Below are 19248 nucleotides of genomic sequence, written 5' to 3'. Positions count from 1 at the left end.
AGCAAGTCTTCTGCAGCAGTAAGAGCCGCACTATGACTTTTTATTAATTCCCGCAGTTGGATTGTTAAATTATTATTAACTAGAGACTGGACTGTATTCAAGACACCCAATATAGTTTCAAAATGTTTTTCTAGCAACTGCATTTTTTTCCACTGGTGTACAGTCCAGAAATGCCTTTGGGTCCCACACATTGTTAATGTTACTGTACATTCTATCCAAGTAGTGGGAAGAGGAAGTTTGTTTCATGGTGATACAGTTGGCATTACTTTGCAGAACCTAACCAGAAATATTTAGAAAGACGTAATAATGAACGCACACATTGTAAATGTCTCTGGGCTGCCTGTTGACCGAACTTACCAATTATCGGACACCTCAGGACAATTTTCTATGTTTGAATTTGGCAATATACAATGTGGTACTGATCAAATTAAAAACGATAAAGGAGCTCAAGGGGGCAATCCAAATAGATCCGCGACTTTATCTATTACATCACATAATCTGGGAATTTTAATTTTTACTCCCTAATGTATCATTTTTTGAAGGGAAAAGTTACACTTATCGATATTGTTTTCTTAAAAATTAAACATTCTCTTTGGGTTCCCTCCCATGCCGACACGGTTTCCTGACTTACCGGGACGGTCGCTGAGTGAGCCTCTGTAATGCTGCTCTGTAAATAGTTGTTAGGACGCACACAAATAGCAGTAGAGGATGACTGCTCGGTGGTTTTCCCTTTACCGCTGTGGGGAAGCACCTCCCCAGGGCCCGAAACCTCCCCCCGATAGCACGGTGAAGAACAAGGTACAAACCTACAATCTGCCAACTTGGAGTGCAGTGTGTTGGTGCCACCAGTGCATCTACTAAAATGGTTTGGTTACTAAAATGATATTTATTGGACATGACCAGCAATGACCAGTTGGCCCGAGTGTCAGGTTCTAACGTTTCCTCAGTGTGGCGCCAGTAAAATTAAGTCAAACACTGTGTCCCTTCGCAGCAAGTCAATCTACTAGAATGACGTCTGTAACCTTCGGACATTAAAGGCACTATAGGTACAGTAAGCAAGCTCCAAATTTTAAGACTCAGCCCCTTTTGCCCATGGAGGTTGAGTAAGGCTGTGTAAAATGGGCCAAAATATACAGAACAAGGAAAACAACATCGTGCCAGACAGCAGATACTTCTCGAGTTGTTTACAAGATATCTGCAAGCCATATTGAAAAGTGACTGAGACTGATTTTCATGTGGCACTAACCTGTACTTGATGCACTAAAGGCATCTCTGGTTGATGAGACTCAGAGGCCAAAACAAATGCTCTTAGTCCAACAGTTTCAGCTCACTGACAACAAACATAAAAATTTAACATCAAAGCTCTATACCAGAGACAATCAGTATGTGCAACAGTTAAACATTTAAAAATGCCTTGGCACCATTCTGGGATTGCAAACAAAAACGATCAAGGATTCAGTGCCTGTAATGAAGCCAAGTTAAGAAGGCCAAAGAACATCCAGTTCTCTACTAGATCACACTGGGTAAGCCATTTGCATTATCAAGGGAGGTAACAATTAAGAAACTGAAGAGAGACTGTAGGGTCCTAATCTTATACTCTATTTTATTGCAACTACTTAAACTTCAATGTTTAATTTAAAAATACATTTTTATTCCTTGGAGGTGGAAAATGTATCTTATTCTGCACTTCCATACAAGTCAACCTACAAAATTCATAAAACCTAATGAACAGCTTCAAAAAAGCTAATGAAGCCTAAAAAAAAAGACAACATGGACTTCCATAGTATCAGATTCCTGCAGCAACGGCATTTTCCCACCCTCCCTGCCCCCTTTGTGGTGAGCTCCAAAGTGTTGGTGACAATACCGCTAAGAGTCTGTCGAAGATGTGGCAATGGACCTGACCCCAATGGACCCGGCACCAGTGAGGAAAATCTTGGCTAATGTCTGTAAAGAGCCTTTTTCTCAGATCATAGAATCATAGAACCACAGAAAATTTACGACATAGAAGGAGGCCATTCGGCCCATCGTGTCCGCGCCGGCTGAGAAATGAGCCACCCAGCCTAATCCCACTTTCACGCATTTGGCCTGTAGCCCTGCAGATCACGGCTCTTCAGGTGCACATCCAGGTATTTTTTAAATGAGTTGAGGGTTTCTGCCTCTATCACCCTCTCATGCAGTGAGTTCCAGACCCCCACCAACCTCTGGGTGAAAAACATTTTCCTCATATCCACTCCAATCCTTCTACCAATCACTTTAAATCTATGCCTCCTGGTTATTGACCCTTCCGCTAAGGGAAATAGGTCCTTCCTATCCACTCTATCTAGGCCCCTCATCATTTTGTACACCTCAATCATATCACACCTCAGCCTCCTCTGTTCCAAGGAAAACAACCCCAGCCTATCCAATCTGTCATCATAGCTAAAATTCTCCAGTCCTGGCAACATCTTCGTAAATCTCCTCTGCACTGTCTCTAGTACAATTACATCCTTCCTGTTATGTGGTGACCAGAACTGTGCGCAGTACTCAAGCTGTGGCCTAATTAGCGTTTTATACATTTCCAGCGTAACATCCCTGCTTTTACATCCTGTTCCTCGGCTAATAAAGGAAAGCACTCAATATGCCGCCTTAACCACCTTAGCTACCTGTCCTGCTACCTTCAGGGATCTGTGGACATGCACTCCAAGGTCCCTCACTTTCTCAACACTTTTCAGTATCTTCCCATTTATTGTGAATTCCCTTGTCTTGTTTGCTTTCCCCAAATGCATTACATCTCACACTTCTCCGGATTGAACTCCATTTGCCACTTTTCTGCCCATCTGACCAGTCCATTGATATCTTCCTGCAGTCTACAGCTTTCCTCCTCACTATATAGCCAATCTTTGTGTCATCCGCAAATTTCTTAATCATGCCCCCTATGTTTAAGTCCAAATCATTAATATTTACCACTAAAAGCAAAGGACCTAGTACCGAGCCCTGTGGCACCCCACTGGAAACAGCCTTCCAGTCGCAAAAACACCCGTCAACCATTACCCTTTGTTTCCTGCCATTGAGCCAATTTTGGATCCAATTTGCCACATTCCCATGGGCCTTTACTTTTTTGACTAATCTGCCATGTGGGACCTTGTCAAAAGTGTTGCTAAAATCCATGTAGTCTACATCAATTGTGCTATCCTCATCGATCCTCCTTGTCACCTCCTCGAAAAATTCAATCAAGTTAGCCAGACACGACCTCCCCTTAACAAATCCATGCTGACTGTCCTTGATTAGTCTGTGCCTTTCTAAGTGACAGTTTATCCTGTCCCTCAGAATTGATTCAAATAATTTGCCCACCACCGAGGTTAGGCTGACTGGCCTGTAATTACTCGGTCTATCCTTTGCTCCCTTTTTAAACAACGGTACAACTTCAGCAGTCCTCCAATCCTCTGGCACTACGCCTGTATCCAGTGAAGTTTGGAAAATGATTGTTAAAGCCTCCGCTATTTCCTCCCTGGCTTCTTTTAACAGCCTGGGATACATTTCATCCGGCCCTGGTGATTTATCCACTTTCAAAGATGCTAATCCCCTTAATACTTCCTCTCTCACTATGTTTATCCAATCCAATATTTCACACTCCTCCTCCTTAACGTCAATCCCTGTATCATCCCTCTCCTTTGTGAAGACAGATGCAAAGTATTCATTAAGAACCATACCCACATCTTCCGCCTCCACACATAATTTACCTTTCTGGTCTCTAATAGGCCTTACTCTTTCCTTAGTTATCCTCTTTCTCTTTATGTATTTATAAAACTTCTTTGGGTTGGCTTTGATTTTACCTGCTAATATTTTTTTCATTCCCTCTCTTTGCTTTCCTAATTTCCTTTTTAACTTCACCCCTGCACTTTTTATACTCCTCTAGGTTTTCTGTAATATTGAGTTCCCGGTGTCTATCATAGGCTGCATTGAAATGGATCCATTGAAATTCTCCCGGAGGAAGCGAGGTAGAGGAAGTAGGCCTTCTTGGGCACCGAGCTCTCCAGGACCCCCAAGAGCATCAACAGCAGTCCACGGAGAATCAAAAGTGGCAGTGACTAGTGAATGTGTCCTTCACCATACAGTGCACCAGCAAGCAGTACCAGAGGAGCTTTAGTGACCTCAACAGGTCAACCAAGGTAGGAAAACCTTCCATGAATGACCATTATGCAACAGGATGCACTCTGCACCCCCAATCTTCACCTGGAAGTGTTCCTTTGCTCACATTCTTACATGCATTCACGCTAAAAGAATCCTCCCATCCAATGTAGCTGAATATTGCAGTTACATGTGATCACACCCAAAGTGGGCTGCACACTGACACTTGAGTATTACTGCAATTCATCTTGGTAATTGGAACTTCTCACTTCTACTCTAGTTGCATTAAAAGACAATTCATAACAACCACGAGAGAACTCTTACAGAATGAGGACTTGATTTATTGCCCATCCCTAATTGTCCTTGAGAAGGTGGTGGTGAGACGTCTTCTTGAACCGCTGCAGTCCGTGTGGTGAAGGTTCTCCCACAGTACTGTTAGGAAGGGAGTTCCAGGATTTTGACCCAGCGACGATGAAGAAACGGCGATATATTTCCAAGTCGGAATGGTGTGTGACTTGGAGGGGAACATGCAGGTGGTGTTGTTCCCATGTGCCTGCTGCTCTTGTCCTTCTAGGTGGTAGAGGTCATGGGTTTGGGAGGTGCTGTCGAAGAAGCCTTGGTGAGTTGCTGCAGTGCATCCTGTAGATGGTACACACTGCAGCCACAGTGCACCGGTGGTGAAGGGAGTGAATGTTTAGGGTGGTGGAAGGGGTGCCAATCAAGCGGGCTGCTTGGTCCTGGATGGTGTCAAGCTTCTTGAGTGTTGTTGGAGCTGCACTCATCCAGGCAAGTGGAGAGTATTCCATCACATTCCTGACTTGTGCGTTGTAGATGGTGGAAAGGCTTTGGGGAGTCAGGAGGTGAGTCACTCGCCGCAGAATACCCAGCCTCTGACCTGCTCTTGTAGCCACATTATTTATATGGCTGGTCCAGTTAAGTTTCTGGTCAATGGTGACCCCCAGGATGTTGATGGTGGGGGATTCGGCGATGGTAATGCCGTTGAATGTCAAGGAGAAGTGGTTAGACTCTCTCCTGTTGGAGATGGTCATTGCCTGGCACTTGTCTGGCACGAATGTTCCTTGCCACTTATGAGCCCAAGCCTGGATGTTGTCCAGGTCTTGCTGCATGCGGGCTCGGACTGCTTCATTATTTGAGGGGTTGCGAATGGAACTGAACACTGTGCAATCATCAGCGAACATCCCCATTTCTGACCTTATGATGGAGGGAAGATCATTGATGAAGCAGCTGAAGATGGTTGGGCCTAGGACACTGCCCTGAGGAACTCCTACAACAATGTCCTGGAGCTGTGATGATTGGCCTCCAATAACCACTACCTTCTTCCTTTGTGCTAGGTATGACTCCAGCTACTGGAGAGTTTTCCTCCTGATTCCCATTGACTTCAATTTTACTAGGGCTCCTTGGTGCCACAATCGGTCAAATGCTGCCTTGATGTCAAGGGCAGTCACTCTCACCTCACCTCTGGGATTCAGCTCTTTTGTCCATGTTTGGACCAAGGCTGTAATGAGGTCAGGAGCCGAGTGGTCCTGGCGGAACCCAAACTGAGCATCGGTGAGCAGGTTATTGGTGAGTAAGTGCCGCTTGATCGCATTGTCGACTGCAGAGCTTTGATCTGATCCGTTGGTTGTGGAATCGCTTAGCTCTGTCTATTGTTATTGGGGTGTGCCTGGAATGACTGACTTCAGTACGATAAAATCAAAGTCCTGAACCAGAGATCAATCACATGTAAGAAATCACTGTCCCTTCAACTGATCATATTAGAAACTGCAACCATTCTGACCCAGAACCATGTAACCAGCGACCAAACTGATCCCAGAATCATCTTTGTCACAGCAAATCACATTCTACCAAAACAAACATTCTGTGGAATATGGTCACCATGACAGTTCTCACCCACCCCACTCTACGACTGAAAGTAATGGCCTAAATTTCCAGTGGGAGCTTGCTGTGCGCAAATTGACTGTCGCATTTCTGACATCTCAACAGCGGCTATACTTCAAAAGTACTTCATTGGTTGTAAACCGCTTTGGGACGTCCTGAGGTCATGAAAGGTGCTAAATAAATGCAGGCTCTTTCTTTCTTACAACAGTTGTCTTGCGGTGTCATTGGTCACGGAAATCTACAAGCGAACCAGTGGGCACCACGTGCTCATATTCCATGGTCAACCGAGTGCATACCAAAATTCTAAACCTGGGCAAGCAGGTTGCAAGACCACTCACAGCAACCCTCCGCATCCTGGATCTGTACATTGTGGCCATCATGGAGAGAAGGCACAATCTTAAAGGACTATTGACCATCTCCCCAGAAATGCCTAGTATCAGATGACATAGCTTAAAGCTTGCAACACCAGTCAGCCGCCACAGTCCCAGAGCTGACTGACTCACACGTGGGTCCCTCATAATGCATAGTCCATGCAGCCTGCTGGGACTCTGGTAATCACTAGCACAATCACTAAGGGGCGGCACTATGCAACTCAAGCTGTCAACAGTTGCCCACTGCGTAATAGAAGAAATAAATGCCCTGCACTGATCGTGAACAATGTGCTGTGTGTTTATTTATCCTTGGTTACAATACAGCAGGAGTTGAGTGTGAGATGCTATTTGAAGAACTGAGGATGAAAGTGTGGGACAAGGTAGTTTGGGCATTGTTACTTGACATGTTGTTTGTCCCTTTAAGAAATGGTGCAACTCTAATACTCCATGGAATGCTTCTGGGATTAGTACCTGGCCCGTCAGTGTTCCTTGCTACACTGCTGGTTCCACTGCTATTTCCTCATTGACATTTTCATCTTCTACTGTGTCATGGCTTTACACAGGCAGATATATTATTCTGGAAATCCTGAGGGAATACCCATACTGTCCCCAATTGATTTAGACATGTGAAGTGGTGTGTTAAGATACCAATGGTATGTTTGATCATTCTGGTTGCAGCATGAGCTTTATTGCACCTACATTCTACTTCTGTCTGTATTTGGCACACGGGTCTTCGCATCCTTCCCCCCTTCCTACCCTTTCAAATAAGGGTAGTGCAGAAAGCCTTAAAATGAAAGTATAGCAGAATCAAGCAATCAGGCAATGACCTGCTTGATTCTGTGCAGTTGGCTGCATACTATGTCCATACTGAGAATTATTTTTTAAAAACCTTTTAGATCATGGAAGGCAGAGCATTGTGCCTAGGACCCAAATATGTGCCTTCTGGTCTTGGAAAAGGCAGCAGTTATTCAAAATTGCCCGGTCATTGCTGCAGTTGGCCATTTGCTGAAAGTGATGACGTTGTTGGCTCCGTTGAATAACGCATCTGTGCCCTTCCTGATACATCTGTCGGCACCAAACTAGCTCCCACTGCTATCCCCAGTGCTAATCTGGGAGGAGCCCAATGCTTAGAATGGGAGTGCCACATTGATTTTGATGGCCACAGGTAATGCTATATTGATGTTATATGTTGTGTGAAGGTCTTCAGGGGGGCTTATCTCTGTCATCACCTCTCTGCTAAACCCAAGCCTTCTCAGGCACATCTCTATTGTCATTAGCAGGTAACTGTGTCTGGTACGGGGGACCCACTATATAGCACAGCACCACACATGTCACCTGATATCACAGGCGGCCTTTCCCTGCTCTTGTTGGTCTTCTTCTGACAAGGTTTTGGAGCACTGGATGCAGTCCCTGTGGTTGCCAAAAAAGGTTTATGCTGCCAGCAATTTCCAGGCCATAGGGTCCATCATTTCTATTAACCGTCAAACTGTCTGTGTGCAACAATAACTTGTAAAAGAATGGTTCACAAAGAACCAAGAGGATTTCTATAAACATTTGCAATTAGCCTTTGAATGGTTTTTTGATTTTTTTTCCAAAATGAGTCTTCTTCAATCTTTATATTTTCATGTTAAACAATAAAGCATGTTTCATGATGCAGCCAAATTGATTCTAATCACATATAGCCTCGAAGTACTGAAGGTCATGTGTTCTCAAAGCTTTGTTTTCAGTTAAGCCAAATCTAATATAATAAAGCAAGTTTAATGCACAAGAGCTGATTTATATCAGTTTATTTTCACTGGGAAACCTAGAAGAAAGGGCCAACACTCTTGGTGCAGGACAACAACCAATGACGAAAAGAGCAGGACAGTAAACAAGATCAATTAGCACACACAATCCCAAAGTATATCCACAAGTGTACTGAAGTATGACTCAGTGGGTTCAGCTTTCTGTTCCTGCCCCAACACTTTTCCAGCAGATCTGGGGGTGGATTTTCTTCCCCAGAGCGCTATGCGGGGAGTTAGCCAGCAGAATGCCAGCTGCCCAGTAATCATGCTGGGAGACCCGATCCAGTTTAAGGACTGGGCCTCATTTGCATCCAGCTGGTGGGCCGTGACTGGAAACCAAGTGCCCCAGGGCACCGGCCAGCTCGGGGACTGCCGCAAGATCAGGCAGTATCTTGCCAGAATAGATCCATTCATTCTCTTCCACCTTTGAGCTGCCCCTGGAGCCCCCAAAGGCCCACTGGTTTGCAAGAATCCTGTTGCAAGCCCCACCATCAGTTTTCTTCAGGTGTTCATCTCTGGGGTGCCCGACAAGTAGCTGATGAAAAAAGTGAGGTGGGAGGCTGGGAAGGCCCTGTCTCACCTCATTACCATTACCACACCGGGCCTGCGGCTACTTCAGGCATAAGTCCATGGAGATTCCCAGATAATCCCAGCCCAGTGGGGACGGAGACCTGATGTAGTGGGTCTCCACTTTGTTTTCCTCTTTGCTGTGTCTAGGAATGAAGCATTCCCCAGCAGCAGTGAAAAGGAAAATTCAACATGTATGTCCACCATGTGTAGTTACAATACTATGCTACTTCATTACCTTACCCCTTTCACCACCCACAAAATCAGTACAGGTGTCCTTAAACTGCTTTTATGAAGCATCACTATTCACTACTAGTATATATTGATATATTTTCCACTTTCAGTTGACAAATTTACAATGCCTATTTTACCCACTTGCGTTTTACATTAACATTCAGCTCAACAAAAAACGGATTTATTGAATGTCACCTATAAAGTGACAGAATACAAATTAATAGTTTGAAACCATAACATACAATACACAGATCACGAACATAAGAGTTCTACTGGCTGGCGTAACCTTCTCTTGCACCTTTTGGTGGGAATCTGGGTGCAAGAAAAACCTCATTAAGAATGGTATCAGCCACCGAAGAAGGCAGGAAGTAGTAAAGCATTTTTAGCACATCAATCACAAACTCAGTGGTGTACCTAGGCTTTGGGTTTTGTGCTAACAAAGCAGTAATAATGGTTTCGACTACTGGGCCCACATGCTGTCGGAAATTAGGACCAACTGTCAAAATCTTTTGCCGTATTTCATCAATATATTCTTCTCCATAGTCCTGTAGAAGCTCTGGAGAGAGGTTGTCCTTAAGTTTTTTATGTTGTTGCTCCCAGAAGTTGACATTCCCAACTTGACCTTTAAACACAAAACATGAAAAGAGGTTTTCATTCTCTTATTTAATAATCTTGTTCTTTGTTATTTAACAATTGAGTCACTGGGACCTTACATGTATATAACTTCGAATGAACTAATCCAGCTAAGTACTGAACAGAGCAGAGGGTAATAGTTGCAGCCTAAGTACACCTAAACAGCAGGGCAAGTAAGATAGCGTTTCCTCATTGCTGCCTTATTAGGCTCAGAGCTATTTCCCCTTTGATTTTCAAGTTTTCTTTTCATCAATTTGTTATATTGTGGTAAAATGTTATTTTAGATAGATGGTTGATATCTTCCTGTACAACTAACCCTCTCTGCCCCAACACTCGCCAATATCAATGGCTCACTTTGCTCAGGCACCATTCAATCTCCCCTTCAAACTGCCAATATCACTGCCTCGAACAACCCACCCTTGACCACCCACGTCATCGCCAAGGTCTTTTGAACACATCATTCTACTCGATTTCATGCCACCTGTCTCAAAATTCCATTTTCAAATCCTTTCAATCCAGCTTGTGCCCTGCCCACAACACCAAGAACACTCTAGTCAAAGTCACCAATGACATCCTTTGCGATTGTGACTTACTCAGCTTCTTTGCGATGTTCGACATGGCTGATAACTCCATCCTCAACTGTCACTTCACCTCCGTGGTCCACCTCTGTAGGGCCATTCCCACTTGGCTTCACTCCTGCTTGTCCCAACGTAGCCCGTATGCTCCAGCAATAGCTGTCCCTATACTTTCATCTCCACAGCAATCCAAGGTTCCAACACCAACCTCCGCTTCTCCACTATCACCCACAACTCCATCACCACCTGTGTGGTCAAAGTACTCATCTGACATCAAATCATGGATGGGTCAGAACTTTGTCCAAGTGAATATTGTGAAAATCAAAACATCTTATTTGGTTCCTGCCGAAAACTCCATACTCTTGCCTCTGATTCCATACTTCTCCCCAGCTGCTCACTCATGTTGAATCAAATGGTATGCAACCTCAGTATCTGTTTTACCCTGAGCTTAGTTTCAAACGCCCTTGCCTATCCAGCATCACAACTGCTCACTTCCACCTCTGCAACACTGCCCGCCTTTGCACTGTTTTACCTCACTGCTGCGGAAACCCTGATACATGCTTCTGTTACCGCTCCAACATCTTCTTCAAAGGTCTTCCGAGATTCATCCTATGCAAGCTCTGACTCATCCACCACTTGCATCCTGTTCACCACTAAGCCCTGCTTGCCCATTACCTCTGTTTTGTCCGACCTCCACTGGCTCTCCCTTCACCAGTATGCTAAATTCAAAACCCTCATCTTTGTTTACAAATTCCTCTATGTCTTCACCTTACTCTACCCCTGCAACCTCCTCCAGCCCTACGACGCAACACTTCAGTCCTCCTGTGCATCCCCCGCTCCATTGGTAAAGAGCTTTCAACCATCTTGGCCATCTCTCTGGCACTAGCTCCCCAAACCTCTTCACCTCATTACCTGTCTCCCCCCTCCTTTAAAAGCCTCTTCATCATGATCCTGCTTTTGATGATCACTTTACCCTTTATGGTGTCCGCTCTTTCCTATGTGAAGCATTTTGGGATGTTTATAATGTTATAGATGCTTTATGAATATAAGTTATTGTTGTTAGCTGCATACATTGTTCTAATTAAATAGGATATCTTTTACCTGTTTTGGTGGCGCCAGGTTGGATGATAGCTATTTGTACTCCCCAGGCTTTCATCTCTTGACGCAAAATATCTGAAAAAAATTCCAGCGCTGCTTTGGATGCACCATATGCGGACATTCTTCCGAATGGCACTTCCCCTGTGGACCAGGTCACAACCAGGAGATTGTTAGTAAGGCAAGGCATGTGCACTTCTAACTCATTCTCAAATTAACCATGGTGCGGTGAACTAATATTCACTGAGGGAGAATTATTTGGAAGCATCAGAATGTTTCTATTTCTTCTGATGCTAAACATTATTTCTTGGTGCAGCTCTCCTGATTTAGTGTGAGTGTATTTATACTGTACCACAATACACTGGTTATATATTCATACTTTGGTCTTATTCAACTCTTCTGTTAGTAAAAATTAAAGGAGAAGGAAAGACCAGGCTGCCATATTTTTTCAAACAAATTACTAAGATATTTTATTGTTGGTCTCATGTTGACCAGCCATTTTAGATCTCCACTCCTTCCTGAGCCATTTTGGTGCCATAGGATATGCTGAGGCGGGTGGTGGGGGGTGATTCTAAATCTATTCTAAAGTGGTTTCATTGATTTTATATAGGGGGCAGCCAGATGGTCCAGAACCCCCTGAGCCAGGAACAATCACTACTGACTAGGAATCAGCCAACTTTTCAACTTAGTGGAATCCAGCCGTATTTTTTGTTTGAACTGTGGGGCTGGCCAGAATGACTGTAATGGTCTGTTCTCTTCCTGTATATTTCAATGTTCCAGTACAGCAGTAGTGAATTTACTGAAAAACAAAGCACACATCACACCAGAAATAAGTGCACATTGAAGCAAAGTGAACTTAAAAAACAGGTGGTTGATGCAAATAATTACTTACTTCACAGTTTGCTGAACTTAGTCAGCTTGCTTTTCACCACATCACAGTGGCATTTGTGCTCCCTCCCTGCTGTTTTCTTTTCTACGTATACCCTGAGAAATTTATCCCACATCCATCAGGTAACTATTCATAAATCACACACCTTGGAAGAATAATTCTATTCACTATCACCAGAAAATACCTTGGGCTACTATTTCCATTTGACATTACTGATGATGGGAATGTATTTTCCACCTGTTTTTTCCAGGTTAACAACTGAGTGAATTAAATTCAATGCTGCTGAGCTACTAGTCTCGCAGGTAGAAATTTTTACTGTGGTTTTATACCCTCAATTTAAACTTTGCAAGCTAAAGTAATTAGCTGGTGTAAATGAATGCACACATGAAGCTTTCCCTGTAACAATTCTAACAAATTGCATTATTAAAATCCACATTCACCTGGTCTTAATATTCTAGTCTTTTAAAACAGTGAACTCAGGTCAATGGGAATGGCTGTGGCAGCTGCATGGGAACCATGTCTTGCTTCATACTTCTCTATACAATGTACAACTCATTCAGCTTTCAAATAGTGCAGTCTAATAAGGGTAGACCGTGCTATCTTATGTACATGGAAACACCAGTACTTATACCTGCCTTCTGTTTCTCTTTCTCCCTTCTCCTCAGTTGCCTGTAAATAGACAATTAAAGGGCGATCAAGAGGATGGACTTAATTTCTAACATATATATATAGGCCACAAAGGGAGTAAGTGGGAACACCCTACACTACAAAAGCCACTGATTGTCAATCTGATAGTAAAACATGCCCTTAAGCAGCTTCAGTCAGTATGATATTGAAATAATTGGATTATTCATTCAAATAGAAATAAGGAGCTTCTGGCAGTGAAAATCTTTATTGTTCAGGTAATTGTCACTCTTTTTTATCCCCATAAAAGTGGTCAATTAAGATGTGAAAAGTCTAGAGATTTATTAACGTTTGTAGCGCTTAGGGTTCGGTCTTCGTCACTGGGTAGCTTTTCCAGCCTTTAAGGCTGGTGGCACTGTCGCAGAAAAGGTGCTGGAGTGAGGGGATGCACAAAAGCTGGCTGAGCCACGTAGCTGGATCTGTGCCGTGTGTGCTGGCAGTGAGGAACCTCGCCCACAACCATCGCATATTGGAGAATTGCAAGTATTTTGCCTGAAATATGAACCCACCATTTTCTGATATGTGTTGGTCATAGTAAGGTTCCTCACTACCAGTGCGCGCACACACACACACACACACACACACACATGAAAAATTTAAGTTGGAGAGCAATTTTCTAGCAGGCATTTTAGACCAGCTCTAAACTGCTTAAACATCTAGCCCTAAGGCGGTTTCAGCTCCACTGCTGCTGAAATCCTGAACCACATTTTCATCACTTGACTTCCCTCACTGGCCTCCCTGTTCATCCCTATGCAAACTTCAACTTGTCCAAAACTCCACTGCCCACATTGTCTCATATTACGTCCTGCTTGCTCATCATTCAAATCCCCGCTGACCTTCGCTGGCTTTCTGTCTCCCAACACAATGAATTCCAGCTCACTACCCTACCAACCTCTATCTCTGGCCTCTGTGCTTCCCCCCTCCCCCTCCACTACCTGGTATTTTTGATGGAACGATATAGAATTACATAGAATTTACAGCACAGAAACAGACCATTCGACCAACTGGTCTATGCCGGTGTTTATGCTCCACACAAGCCTCCTCCCACCCTACTTCATCTAACCCTATCAGCATATCCTTCTATTCCACAGAAGGGAAAAGTAAAAAATTATTTTTTTTAATTTAAAAAAAATGTTTTAATGACCAAAAACAATTAAAATAAGGAGTGATATGAGACTCCACATTTTTAAAAGTTAATGTTTAGTTGTTTGGCAGTCATTAAGACTTAACATGCTGTCAAAACTTAGTTTAGACCTGGTATTTTTAAGTGTACCTGTCTGGTGGCGTAATTAGTTACTTTCCAGCTGTGCAGATAAGCAAGTTGGTGCTTTTTCAATGATTTATCTGACTGCAGCGTGCGATGGCCCTTTAATTCAAAGCTGTCATATCACCGGCAAACCAGTAGGAGCAATTTCCGGATTTCTGTGTTTCACTGTGCTTGTGCGAAGCCAAGAACTTGCTCCTTCAATTCGCCACTAAAAATGGAGAGTGCTGTTGAGCTCCTCCATTATTTCGGGAGCGATTTCTGGCCTATTAAGTTCTCATGCTGGCAAGGAAACCATTTACTTAATGGAACCTATAATCTAATGTGCAAGAGTACATTAAGGATCTTAAGGATCAACAAGGTCATCTATGTGCGGAACCACAAGAGATGGGTGAGATCTTAAATAAATATTTCACATCGTTATTTACGGTTGAGAAAGGCATGGATGTTAGGGAACTTGGGGAAATAAATAGTGATGTCTTGAGGAGTGTACATATTACAGAGAGGGAGGTGCTGGAAGTCTTAACGCGCATCAAGGTAGATAAATCTCCGGGACCTGATGAAATGTATCCCAGGACGTTATGGGAGGTTAGGGAGGAAATTGCGGGTCCCCTAGCAGAGATATTTGAATCATCGACAGCTACAGGTGAGGTGCCTGAAGATTGGAGGGTAGCAAATGTTGTGCCTTTGTTTAAGAAGGGTGGCAGGGAAAAGCCTGGGAACTACAGGCCGGTGAGCCTGACATCTGTAGTGGGTAAGTTGTTAGAGGGTATTCTGAGAGACAGGATCTACAGGCATTTGGAGAGGCAGGGACTGATTAGGAACAGTCAGCATGGTTTTGTGAGAGGAAAATCATGTCTCACGAATTTGATTGAGTTTTTTGAAGGGGTAACCAAGAAGATAGATGAGGGCTGTGCAGTAGACGTGGTCTACATGGACTTTAGCAAAGCCTTTGGCAAGGTACCGCATGGTAGGTTGTTACATAAGGTTAAATCTCACGGGATCCAAGGTGAGGTAGCCAATTGGATACAAAACTGGATTGACGACAGAAGACAGAGGGTGGTTGTAGAGGGTTGTTTTTCAAACTGGAGGCCTGTGACCAGCGGTGTGCCTCAGGGATTGGTGCTGGGTCCGCTGTTATTTGTTATTTATATTAATGATTTGGATGAGAATTTAGGAGGCATGGTTAGTAAGTTTGCAGATGACACCAAGATTGGTGGCATTGTGGACAGTGAAGAAGGTTATCTAGGATTGCAACGGGATCTTGATAAATTGGGCCAGTGGGCCGATGAATGGCAGATGGAGTTTAATTTAGATAAATGTGAGGTGATGCATTTTGGTAGATCGAATCAGGCCAGGACCTACTCCGTTAATGGTGGGGCGTTGGGGAGAGTTATAGAACAAAGAGATCTAGGAGTACAGGTTCATAGCTCCTTGAAAGTGGAGTCACAGGTGGATAGGGTGGTGAAGAAGGCATTCAGCATGCTTGGTTTCATTGGTCAGAACATTGAATACAGGAGTTGGGATGTCTTGTTGAAGTTGTACAAGACATTAGTAAGGCCACACTTGGAATGCTGTGTACAGTTCTGGTCACCCTATTATAGAAAGGATATTATTAAACTAGAAGGAGTGCAGAAAAGATTTACTAGGATGCTACCGGGACTTGATGGTTTGACTTACAGGGAGAGGTTGGATAGACTGAGACTTTTTTCCCTGGAGAGTAGGAGGTTTAGGGGTGATCTTATACAAGTCTATAAAATAATGAGGGGCATAGATAAGGTGGATAGTCAAAATCTTTTCCCAAAGGTAGGGGAGTCTATAATGAGGGGGCATAGATTTAAGGTGAGAGGGGAGAGATACAAAAGGGTCCAGAGGGGCAATTTTTTCACTCAAAGGGTGGTGAGTGTCTGGAACGAGCTGCCAGAGGCAGCAGTAGAGGCGGGTACAATTTTGTCTTTTAAAAAGCATTTGGACAGTTACGTGGGTAAGATGGGTATAGAGGGATATGGGCCAAGTGCAGGCAATTGGGACTAGCTTAGTGGTATAAACTGGGCGACATGGACATGTTGGGCCGAAGGGCCTGTTTCCATGTTGTAAACTTCTATGATTCTATGATTCTATAGTACAAATATAGTGCAGAAGTGAATTTGGGTGATAACGCTCATTGAGAAGTACTTATGACTTTTTCTAAAAAGCTGGACAGTTTTATTAAGTGACTACGTTCAGCACACAGGGTTGTAAACAGAACTTTTTAAATCGGTGACATATTTTAATTAAAAATTGATACTTCAGTGTGTGCATGTGTGCGCGCTTCAAATGTGATAAAGTGTTATAGCACAAAAGGCCAAGATAATTTATTTAGTGCAGTTTTGAACAAAAATACTGTCAACTTTGAACAGACAAATATTGACGATGTATATGGCCCTTAGTAAGATGATTCTATGCCAATCGTAGGACGACTCAAGGTTCCAACCTTGGAGCAATTTCTGTGCTTTTGGCCTTGTACAAATTGTACCTACTGTTGCAAGATACTTGGGGATAAAACACAGTATGGGTAAATATAAACCACATTAATAAATTGTACCTGCCTAAATTGGACACATTTTAATGTACAGCTGATCATAAAATCCAGATGTCATTTTCTAAAGCATTTATTTAACATATAACCCATCTGGTTCACCAATGTCCTTTAGGGAAGGAAACCTGCCGTCCTTACCCAGTCTGGCCTATATGTGACTCCAAACCCACAGCAATGTGGTTGATTCTTAATTGCCCTCTGAAATGGCCGAGCAAGCCACTCAGTTGTAAAATCTCGCTACAAAAAGTCATAATAAGAATAAAACCAGACGGACCACCCGGCATCGGACACGACAACGGCAAAACACCAAGCCCAGTCGACCCTGCAAAATCATGCTCACTACATCTAGAGACTTGTGCCAAAATTGGGAGAGCTGTCCCACAGACTAGTCAAGCAACAGCCTGACATAGCCATACTCACAGAATCATACCTTTCAGCAAATGTCTCAGACTCTTCCATCACCATCCCTGGGTATGTCCTGTCCCATCAGCAGGACAGACCGACCAGAGGTGGCGGTACAGTGATATACAGTCAGGAGGGAGTGGCCCTGGGAGTCCTCAACATTGACTCTGGACCCCATGAAATCTCATGGCATCAGGTCAAACATGGGCAAGGACACCTGCTGATTACCACCTACTGCCCTCCCTCAGCTGATGAATCAGTCCTCCTCCATGTTGAACACCACTTGGAGGAAGCACTGAGGGTAGCAAGGGCACAGAATGTACTCTGGGTGGGAGACTTCAATGTCAATCACCAAGAGTGGCTCGGTAGCACCACTACTGACCGAGCTGGCCGAGTCCTGAAGGACATAGCTGCCAGACTGGGCCTGCAGTAGGTGTTGAGCGAACCAACACGAGGGAAAAACTTATTTGACCTCGTCCTCACCAATCTACCTGTTGCAAATACATCTGTCCATGACAGTATTGGTAGGAGTGACCACCGCACTGTCCTCATGGAGACGAAGTCCCGTCTTCGCACTGAGGACACCATCCAACGTGTTGTGTGGCACTACCACCGTGCTAAATGGGATAGATTCAGAACAGATCTAGCAGCTCAAAACTGGGCATCCATGAGGCGCTGTGGGCCATCAGCAGCAGCAGAATTGTATTCCAGCACAATCTGTAACCTCATGGCCCGGCATATTCCTCACTCTACCATTACCAACAAGCCAGGGGATCAACCCTGGTTCAATGAGGAGTGTAGAACAGCATGCCAGGAGCAGCACCAAGCGTACTTAAAAATGAAGTGCCAACCTGGTGAAGCTACAACACAGGACTACATGCATGCTAAACAGCAGAAGCAACATGCTATAGACGGAGCTAAGCGATTCCACAACCAACAGATCAGATCAAAGCTCTGCAGTCCTGCCACATCCAGTCGTGAATGGTGGTGGACAATTAAACAACTAACGGGAGGAGGAGGCTCTGCAAACATTCCCATCCTCAATGATGGCAGGTGGTGAGTGCAAAAGACAAGGCTGAAGCGTTTGCAACCATCTGCAGTTTGGGTTCCGCCAGGACCACTCAGCTCCAGATCTCATTACAGCCTTGGTCCAAACATGGACAAAAGAACTGAATTCTAGAGGTGAGGTGAGAGGGACTGCCCTTGACATCAAGGCAGCATTTGACTGAGTGTGGCTCCAAGGAGCCCGAGTAAAATTGAAGTCAATGGGAATCAGGGGGAAAACTCTCCAGTGGCTGGAGTCATACCTAGCACAAAGGAAGATGGTAGTGGTTGTTCGAGGCCAATCATCTCAGCCCCAGGGTATTGCTGCAGGAGTTCCTCAGGGCAGTGTCCTAGGCCCAACCATCTTCAGCTGCTTCATCAATGACCTTCCCTCCATCATAAGGTCAGAAATGGGGATGTTCGCTGATGATTGCACAGTGTTCAGTTCCATTCGCAACCCCTCAAATAATGAAGCAGTCCGAGCCTGCATGCAGCAAGGCCTGGACAACATTCATGCTTGGGCTGATAAGTGGCAAGTAACATTCTTGCCAGACAAGTGCCATGCAATGACTATCTCCAACAAGAGAGAGTCTAACCACCTCCTCTTGACATTCAACGGCATTACCATCGCCGAATACCCCACCATCAACATCCTGGGGGGTCTCCATTGACCAGAAACTTAACTGGACCAGCCATATAAATACTGTGGCCACAACAGCAGGTCAGAGGCTGGGTATTCTGCAGCGAGTGACTCACCCCCTGACTCCCCAAAGCCTTTCCACCATCTACAAGGCACAAGTCAGGAGTGTGATGGAATACTCACCACTTGCCTGGATGAGTGCAGCTCCAACAACACTCAGGAAGCTTGACACCATCCAGGACAAAGCAGCCCGCTTGATTGGCATCCCATCCACCACCCTAAACATTCACTCCCTTCACCACCGGCGCAGTGTGGCTGCAGTGTGTACAATCCACAGGATGTACTGCAGCAACTCGCCAAGTCTTCTTTGACAGCACCTCCCAAACCCACGACCTCTACCACCTAGAAGGACAAGAGCAGCAGGTACATGGGAACAACACCACCTGCACGTTCCCCTCCAAGTCACACACCATCTCGACTTG

The 19248-nt window shown here is 44.4% G+C and overlaps 1 protein-coding gene across 2 annotated transcripts in view; it reads right to left on the bottom strand.

Annotated features, from left to right (window-relative positions):
* Positions 1-8149: 8149 nt before the first annotated feature.
* The window catches only part of LOC137333593 (11-beta-hydroxysteroid dehydrogenase type 2-like), an 80849-nt gene continuing 69750 nt past the window's right edge, over positions 8150-19248 (bottom strand). For both annotated transcript variants that reach the window (XM_067997816.1, XM_067997815.1), the window contains 2 exons: positions 11272-11409; positions 8150-9584 (listed from right to left, as the gene is read on the bottom strand). In XM_067997816.1, the coding sequence (XP_067853917.1) occupies positions 9232-9584; positions 11272-11409 (491 nt within the window). In that variant the 3' untranslated portion in view covers positions 8150-9231. The remainder of the gene's footprint in view (positions 9585-11271; positions 11410-19248) is intronic.

This window comes from Heptranchias perlo, chromosome 16, assembly GCF_035084215.1.
Source record: "Heptranchias perlo isolate sHepPer1 chromosome 16, sHepPer1.hap1, whole genome shotgun sequence".
Taxonomy (NCBI): Eukaryota; Metazoa; Chordata; class Chondrichthyes; order Hexanchiformes; family Hexanchidae; genus Heptranchias; species Heptranchias perlo.
The sequence above is the reverse complement of the archived record's forward strand: the minus strand, read 5'-3'. Positions and strand labels throughout refer to the sequence as shown.